Below are 9,408 nucleotides of genomic sequence, written 5' to 3'. Positions count from 1 at the left end.
TTTCCTTATTTCCTTTCCTGATTAGACTTTATTTTCTTGTTGGAGCCCTTGGGCTTATAGGATCCTGCTTTTCCAACTAAGGTTCTTGGCTAATGATAATAATAATAATAATAATAATGGAAGAAAACAGAAAGTTATAATTTGTTTGAGGTAACAACAATGTAAGTCAAAAGCTTCCAGAACAAAGCAATATGAACATCAGGCAAGTATAGAAATAAAAAATTTTGATATTGAAATAAGATTTTTAGTTCAGATGGCTTTATCAAATTATATGCCAACACGTCATAAGTTAGGGTTTATATTTGTGCGTTTCTAACTATATTTCAGATGCTTTATTGAGAATATGGCTGTCCGGTCGGGGGCCGGCACTGTCGAGGACTCGACAACACAAACCGAAAGACCCCCTAGTTCCTGCGATGCCAATAATCCACCGTCTGTCGTAACCGAGGTAGACGAATCTACTTTTACATAAATTACTTTAATTTTATTTTCCCTAAAGGGGTTAAGCTCCTTTCTTATTTGAATTTAACATCTGCTGTAGACTTCTGTTTAGAAAAGCAGCAAGATTGCCTAAGGGGAAAGCGACCTGCTTTATCTCATACTTCGTGAATTGTGTGATAATTTCTTTTCAATTTTTTTTTTTAAATCATTCACCTAATTGGATTTAATATCAACATTTTATAACTGTATGTTGAAGGACAGAGACATTTGCTATAGTTTTATGTATTTTTTATATCAGTTACCGAATGATTAAATCAACTTTCAGTCAAAAGCTGAGAAATTATTTTGCAATATTCAGTTTTGTATAGTGGTGGGGTAAGAGTAACTAAATTACCCATAACTTGTACCCTAATGAGAGTATGATATTCATCTTGAACGCAGTACAGTAATAATGTTTTGCCAGCTGTGCGCCGACTTGAAAGTACGCAAAGCCGTGTATAGCAATATTCTCTCTTCCTCCAAGATGCGCATGTCTGTTCTTCTTGCACAAGAGTCTGATGATATAGCAAATGCAAAGAGTGATAATGCAACCAGCCCTGTTCCTCCTTCAAAGAGAAAGACAGGTCGAAAGCATTCCAGGGAAAAACAGCAACAGTATGGATCCAAAGATAGTGTCAAGATTGTCAATGAAGTTGGTTGTCCAAGAAACAAGGAGGTGTGGAAAACAATTATTTTTATATTGATAGTTAATGTTAAGGATAATGTCTCCTTCTGCCCGCTAGTCTTATCTGTCTTGTGTGTGTGAGACCGTCTCTTTTACTCTCTCCTCATCTGTCCTAGTTTCCTCTTTGTTGTTCTAACCCTTTCACTGTGTAAAACCTTAATTGTAAATGCCTCTTCCCAGAGTTAATGCAAGCAGAAGTAAATTTCAAAGATTTATATTCAGGTTTTACTTTTGATATGCTAGGTTAAAATTCTGCTATAAGGAAGCAAAGTGTAAATGACAATAATAAAATTGTAAATAATCAGATCCTGCCTGGTGGAAGTGAAAGGGTTAATTCGATTATTTTAGAATAGAAGTGACAGTGTCTTGTAGCCGTAGATTGCTGATATGAGTAGGGTTGGCTTTAGCAGTGAATTTAAATCATACCAGCAGTGTTCATTGATTTTCCGTAGTGATTTCATACGAAGCTAGTCGATCGCCAGATTCAGAACTTCTTAGGCAATGAAGTTTATTTTTCCCTTAATAGTTTTGCATAGAAAAGGAACCTGTCCTGTGAAGTTTTTTGTCATTTGAAGTTGATGAGCACTGTATCTTTTCTCACTGACTACCATCTTAATGCATCTATGCGTGCCTTTACTCTTTTATTGCCTTTAGTCTATGATTGTCAAGTTCTGTGAAAAGTATCTTTTTTGAATAAAGCTTTAATGAGCGCCTTCCATAAACCTTTTTATGTTTACCTTCACCAGCCAGTGGATCCTGCAGAAACAAGAAGTCTACTAGACGAGGACAAGGTGGAGGTCGAAAGTGTGAATGGAAGTAAGGCAAGGACTTTATCTCAGGGTACGCACTGCATAGAACCTCTGGACGAGCCGAGAGCACCCCAGGCCGAGGCTGAAGTTGATGACGAGGGGGACGAGAGCCAAGAAATCGAGGATATCCCCGATGCTGACGAGACCTCCGAGTCGTTAACCGGATTGATCGACTCTGCCGTGGGAATGATGGATAATTCGCAACTCGGGGACGGCGATGACATCTCCCAAACTGTCACAGGATCCCCCATTTTGACACCAAGAAAGGTAAGTTCTTGACTTTATCGTTAGCTCTTCCAGAAGAATTTAAGAGGGAACGTTGGATTTTCAGAACTTGCCAAGTGGTACGTATCCAGTAGCACATCTAAGGAACTAATTATTGTTTCTCTAAGGATCCTGGATTAGTTATATATAGTACTTTGATTTATTTTTGTTGTGTGCCTGAAATATCCCTTTTTATTAGAAGAATATCATTTAACTTGTGATGTTCAAAGAAAGAATAGGGTGTTGATTTCCAGGTGCGTTGTTTTCTGGTCTTAGCAAACTATATCAGGTCCTGAATTCATTAAGTGTGAGGGATAGCAGTAAGGAATTAGAACAGGTTTGAGTAAAGGACAATTAAGTATTGCTGATACAAAAGATGGAAAGCAATCTAAGAAATACAAATTGCTTTAAGAAAGAACTGAAACTTACCCGCAACATCTCGACCACTTCAGTTGCAGGCGGTTTACATTTTATCGACGGATGAGCAAAATTGACAGTGCGTGCTGTTTGGGAGAAACCACTGAAATGGATGTTTTTAGCTGGCTTAGGTATCTGGTCCTTCAGTTCCCCTTTCATTTTGACCTGATTAACAGCGTACTTAAATTGATTTTTTAATTTTGTACCTCGAGATGTTCACTCTACAGGTTTTGTTGGATCAAAAATTAATGAGTTTATGTGATGTGTTGAGATAAGCTTTGCTGATTGCAGACATTGAATGTCTTTCCTCCAAGATAGCTTTTACAAGCACCTTCATCAGTATTGTTTCGTCATAATTTCTTTTGTCATTCCTTCATGATATGTTGGACATGAAACTACCACTTTGATAAGAATTGTTTTCCATATTTTTGTGCAAAAATATATATTTCAGATATAACATAGTACTATAATTATTATTATTATTACAAGCTAAGCTACAACCCTAGTTGGAAAAGCAAGATGCTATAAGCCCAAGGGCTCCAATAAGGATAAATAGCTCAGTGAAGAAAGGAAATAAGGGAATAAATAAATGATATAAGAATTAATGAACAATTAAAATAAAATATTTTAAAAACATTAACAACATTAAAACAGATATTTCATATATAAACTATAAAAAAAAAACTTGTAGTTTGAAATTTTTTTGTAAGTTATTGTCATAAAAAGTACTTCCCATAAATAAGCGTTTGCGTATTTGGGATTACTTTAGGTAGTAAGTCATTGCTTGGTTGTGCTGGGAAAGTTAATCCAGCATGAAGTCATGGATTGCTTGGGGGATGACTGCTTGTGGGCAAAGGATTTCACTTGAATTCCCTAAGCTACTAACATTTTTTTGTTTTTAAACTTGTAGGTGTTTTGACACATTCTGTTTCATGTTCCATATTGAAATTGTTTCTGTTTTAGGACTGGATTTTCCTCCCGTTACTATTTGACATTTTGTTTTATGTTCCAAATTTAGATTGCTACCGTTTTAGGACTGGATTTTCCTCCCGTTACTATTTGACGCATTCTGTTTTATGTTCCAAATTTAGATTGCTACCGTTTTAGGACTGGATTTTCCTCCCGTTACTATTTGACGCATTCTGTTTTATGTTCCAAATTTAGATTGCTACCGTTTTAGGACTGGATTTTCCTCCCGTTACTATTTGACGCATTCTGTTTTATGTTCCAAATTTAGATTGCTACCGTTTTAGGACTGGATTTTCCTCCCGTTACTATTTGACGCATTCTGTTTTATGTTCCAAATTTAGATTGCTACCGTTTTAGGACTGGATTTTCCTCCCGTTACTATTTGACGCATTCTGTTTTATGTTCCAAATTTAGATTGCTACCGTTTTAGGACTGGATTTTCCTCCCGTTAATATTTGACACATTCTGTTTTATGTTCCAAATTTAGATTGCTACCGTTTTAGGACTGGATTTTCCTCCCGTTATTATTTGACGCATTCTGTTTTATGACACATTCTGTTTTATGTTCCAAATTTAGATTGCTACTGTTTTAGGACTGGATTTTCCTCCCGTTACTATTTGACGCATTCTGTTTTATGTTCCAAATTTAGATTGCTACCGTTTTAGGACTGGATTTTCCTCCCGTTACTATTTGACGCATTCTGTTTTATGTTCCAAATTTAGATTGCTACCGTTTTAGGACTGGATTTTCCTCCCGTTATTATTTGACATTCTGTTTTATGTTCCATATTTAAATTGAGACCGTTTTAGGACTTGATTTTCCTCCCATTAGGAATTTTATCGTAAAGTCAACCATTTAGCTAGTATGATGTGTCATAAAAATGTTTATGAGAACAAAGCAGGTTGTAAATTTACAGTACCTCGGAGATCGAACGCCATAGAACTCTTAACAGTTTAGTGATCAAACAAAACTTTCAAACATTTTTCATGCCCCTGAGATCAAACTAAAGTTGTTCCGTATCCGAAATACAAACCACGCTATTTACAAAGGGTTTACTTTTAGCGCAGCTGAAATAACGAGCCAATAGTTTTTAACGAGGGTTAATTACCCCCGCGCTAGTTAGCGGGGGGTGGGGAAGGGTAGCTTGCTACCCCTCCCCCCTCCACACACCGGTGACTTGCTCCACTTCACTTTTGGCTCGGCGGTGATCAGACGTGTCTGTTCATCGCCTTCGTGACAGCCTTTAATTTTCTGCTTTTTCTTTTCAGCGTGTGTGTTGGTTGGAAGTTGACCTTCAGTTATTTTCTTTACTATGCGTACATGCCCTGGAGTTGCCGGCCGTCCTTGTGGGACTTTCATGTCGGACGTTAATACGGACCCACACACCCTCTGCCCTCAATGTCGGGGCCGACGGTGTGACCAGGAGAATGTGTGCCGTGAGTGCAGGGAGTGGTCTGCCTCCCAGTGGGAGAGGTTTGGCCGTCGGCGTAAGAAGAAGTCCAAGAGAGACCGTTCTCCTCCGGGGTTAGCCTTGAAGGAGGAAGGTTCTCGGGACTCTTCTTCCGCCGCCCAAACCTCCTCCAAAGCTCCCCCTCGTCCGCCTCCTAAGGAGAGTCGGCCGAGTGGGAGCGCAGGCCCTTGTTCTGTTTCCCGACCTTCGGTGGGGGGAGAGGGCGTCGCCTCCCATAGCGAGGCGGTTCCCCCTCCTCCTCCGGGGGAGGTTATTAATAATGCCTTATCCAGTGATGATCTTTTACAGATTTGGTCGTCCCTGGGGCTTAAGGGCTTGCCCTCCAGGGTCGCTCTTATTGACCTTGTCTCGTTGGGGGCCGCTGTTAAGCAGTCGCCGGTGGTAGCAGAGGTAGACCCTCTGTCTATTGTCGACGTCGTGGTGACAGAGGCCTCCGACGTGGCTGGGCCTTCCGCCGCAGGTGCTGTTGCGGGTGATGGTGCTAAAGGCTCTCCTCCTCCTTCCGTACATCCTTCGAAGGGGGAAGTGAGTCCTTCGGTCTCAACTGCTGCTCAACTTCCTTCTGAGGGAAGTGTTTTGACGGAGACTCCCCTTCGGAGGACCGATGGTCCCGACGATCTCCCCCGAGGCCGCCTCCGCCGTAAGGCTCACCGTCCTCTACGGTCTACGCCACAAGGGCCTCCCTTCCCCTTACAGGGGGACTAAGAGGCGCCTTTTTGGGTCTTCGTCCTCCGGGGGGGACTCTCCTCGTCAGCCTCAACCTACTGCTCCGCCCTCCTTGAACCTCTTTGCAGACCGCTCACCATCTCCTGCCGGATCTTCGCCTTCTGGAGAACTCGTCACCCGACGGGCAACGGTCCCTTCGGGGCTAAGGGATTCTTCCCTTACGCGAGCAGTGCTAGCACACAAGCGCTCTCCTGCTCGCCAGCGCTCTCCTGCTCGCCAGCGCTCTCCTGCTCGCCAGCGCTCTCCTGCTCGTCGACGATCTCCTGCTCGCCGACGCTCACCTGCTCGTCGGCTCTCTCCTGATGTTCGCCCCCCTCGCCAGCGCTCTCCTGCTCGTCAGCTCTCTTACGAGCGTCAGCGCTCATTTGAGGACCCTCGCCCAGTTCCTGCTGAACTCCCTGCTCATCATCTGCCTGGTCCTGTGGCTACGCAACATCGTGCTGCGCGTGTCAGAAACACATGTTCGCCAACGCGCCAGCGATCTTCCCGTTCCTGCTCGTGAACGCGCCGCACCACCTGTCCTCTCACAGGACACACGTCGACCTTCTGCTCGCCAGCGATCACCAACTCGCCAGCGATCACCTACGCGCCAGCGATTACCTCCTCGCCAGCGTTCACCTGCTTGCCAGCGCGCACAGGCGATCTTAGTATCGCCTATTCAACAGCGACAACTAGCGCGCCGACGTTCGCCAACGCTCCTGAAGGAACATGGTTCGCTAGCTTCTAGCTCGCCATCGCGCGATCGCCCGCCTGCACATGCTGCTCGCCATCGCTCGCCATTGCACGATCGCCCTCCTGCGCATGCTGCTCGCCATCGCACGACCCTGCACGATCGCCCTCCTGCGGATACTGATCACCATCGCACCCCATCACGCGATCGGCCACCTGCGCATGCTGCTCGCCATCGCTCGCCCCTACACGATCGCCCGCTTACGCATGCTGCTCCTCATCGCACGACCCTGAACGATCGCCCTCCTGCGGATGCTGATCACCATCGCACCCCATCACGCGATCATTCACCTGCGCATGCTGCTCGCCATCGCTTACCATTACGCGGTCATTCACCTGCGCATGCTGCTCACCATCGCACACCAGTGCGTCGACATACCACATCGCGCCATCGCCAACTTGAGCGACTGCACTCACCAGCTCGTCATCGATCGCCTGTGGATCTACATCGCCAGCGATCTTCCTCACCTACGCGGCAACACGATCCCTCGCCGTCGCGCCAACGCTTCCGTTCGTCGCCTCGGACACGTGCTCATTTACCTGCCCACCCTCGCGCCCACTCGCCTGCGCGCCCGCGCGATCGCTCGCCTGCGCGCCCGCGCGACCGCTCGCCTGCGCGCCCGCGCGACCGCTCGCCTGTGCGCCCGCGCGATCATCCACCTGCGCGCCCGCGCGATCGCTCGCCTTTGCGTGATCATTCGCCCTCGCGCGACCATCGTTCGCGGCGAATTCCACAGCCGGTGGTAGCAGCAGGGACGTGTGCTCCTAGACGGCACTCGGGATCACCTCCATCCAAGCACAGGTTGGTAGTGCAGGACAAAGACAGGTCAGTACAGCATTCTTCCCCACCTTCTTTTCAGGCAGGTACTGTCGTATCCACTCCAAAGGATCGCCCGATCCCTTTCACCTTAGCGAGGATTTCGGACTCTGTGTCCTTGGAGCAGCAGACTTGGTTTGGTCCGCTGGCACGGGCGTTAGTGAGGGTTATGAAACCAGCACTCGCCGGCCAGGGTAACAAACCAGCGGCTGTCTCTCCTACGCTGAAGAGAAAGAGAGGAGTGGACTTCGTGGTGACTTCCCCCAGGGCGAAGTTGGTTCCCAAGAGGTCGGTCTCGAAGGTCCCTTCTCCTGCACGAGTACTCTCTCCTTCTCCAGTGGACGAGGCCTTTCCGTCCTCAGGTGAGTCCAGTGGGGCGGTAGTCTTCCCCTCGGCACCAGGGGGGGAGACTTCACTTCAGGCAGGAGAATCGTCTCGTGAGGAAGGGGCCCCTCGAACCTCGTTGTTGGGATCCTGTATCCCTCCCAGGAGGGAACCCAAGGATTCCAAGACCGTCTCTAAATCCTCTGCAAGGATTCGTCAGGAACCCACGACTACCCAGGGGAATGTCCACGTATCACCCCAGGAAGAGATTCCTGGGGCAGGAGACTTAGCTGCCAGCCCGCAGGGAGGAGAACAGCAAGAGTCCGAACATGCCTTCTGGCAGGTCCTAAGCCTGATAAGGCAACTTAACAGACTTACGGATCCAGTCATCGCCCCCCGTGAAGGCAAAGACACGATTCTGGATGAAGTGTTTGACGTTCGGAAGGCCCCTAAGACCAGTGCAGCTCTGCCCTGGTCTCGGGGGCTGAAGAGTGCCAGGGCTAGGGCCAACGCTCAGCTCGCACTTCTTGCCTCCTCCAGTCGTTCCACTGCCGGGAACAAGCTCATCCCTCCTCCTCGCCTTCAGCAGAGGAGGTATTTCGAGATCCTGGGTGAGCACAACCTCGCTCTTCCTCTCCATCACTCTGTGGAGGAGCTGGCGAAGGGAGTTCCCCTTGAGAAACTCTCTGCCCGGCAGGTGTCGTTCTCGGCGGCAGAGATCCTTAACCACGAGAAGGTCGCTAAGTGTGCCATGCAGGCCACTTCGTGGCTGGACTTCTGGCTAGGATCTCTGGGCATCCTATTGCGATCGGAGGACTTGTCCAAGGAGACCAATAGGAAGGCCTTAGAGACCTTCTTGCTCTCGGGCACCCGCTCCATCGAGTTTTTGGCGCACCAGGTTACCACCCTATGGGCCAACTCGGTGTTGAAGCGTCGCGATGCTGTGTCCGAGAGATTCCATCCGAAGGTCCCCGCCGTAGATGTGTGTAGGCTCCGACATGCTTCCCTTCTGGGGGAGAGCCTGTTTGAGCCTCAAGACTTGGAGCGAACGGCTGAGAGGTGGAGGAAATCCAGCACGGACTCCCTCCTCCACAGGGCCCTTACAACTCGGCCCTATAAGCCTCCAGCCCCGCCACAACAGCAGCAACAGCCTCGTAAGGCTCCCAAACAGGCACCGGCAGCTAAGAAAGTGGTGTCTAAGCCCCAGCCCTTTCCAGCCAAGGTCAAGAGGGGCGGTAAGTCCTCCAGGGGAGGCAAGACTCCTAGGGGTGGCGGCCGCGGCCGCAAGCCCTAGGGGTGGCAGTCCCCCTGCATGTCCACCTGTGGGGGGATGCCTTCAGCGTTGCGTCCGCAGGTGGCAGCAACACGGGGCCAATGCTTGGACGGTCTCAGTGATCGGCCAAGGTTATCGCGTCCCGTTCACGTCATTTCAACCTCCCCTGACAGTGAATCCAGTGTCGTTGAGCTCCTATGCCATGGGATCGGCAAAGGGGCTGGCCCTTCAGGCCGAAGTCGAGACCATGTTCGAGAAGGGTGCTCTCCAGGAGGTCGTGGACGGCTCCCCAGGCTTCTTCAGTCGACTCTTTCTTGTAAAGAAGGCTACTGGAGGCTGGAGACCCGTCATCGATCTCTCAGCTCTGAACAGGTTTGTCAAACAAACCCGGTTCAGCATGGAGACAGCAGACACGGTCAGACTTGCGGTGAGACCACAAGACT

At 48.1% G+C, this 9,408-nt stretch overlaps 1 protein-coding gene across 2 annotated transcripts in view; it reads left to right on the top strand.

Moving 5' to 3' along the window:
- Positions 1-291: 291 nt before the first annotated feature.
- LOC137648906 (uncharacterized) overlaps positions 292-9,408 on the top strand; it is a 28,998-nt gene continuing 19,881 nt past the window's right edge. For both annotated transcript variants that reach the window (XR_011045753.1, XM_068382078.1), the window contains exons 1-3: positions 292-448; positions 965-1,156; positions 1,912-2,241. Coding sequence is in view for 1 of the 2 variants with exons in the window: in XM_068382078.1 (XP_068238179.1) it covers positions 344-448; positions 965-1,156; positions 1,912-2,241 (627 nt within the window). In the remaining variant the exon portion in view is untranslated. The remainder of the gene's footprint in view (positions 449-964; positions 1,157-1,911; positions 2,242-9,408) is intronic.

The sequence above is a fragment of the Palaemon carinicauda genome, chromosome 10 (assembly GCF_036898095.1).
Source record: "Palaemon carinicauda isolate YSFRI2023 chromosome 10, ASM3689809v2, whole genome shotgun sequence".
Classification (NCBI taxonomy): domain Eukaryota; kingdom Metazoa; phylum Arthropoda; class Malacostraca; order Decapoda; family Palaemonidae; genus Palaemon; species Palaemon carinicauda.
This window is presented reverse-complemented; position numbering and strand designations above follow the sequence as displayed.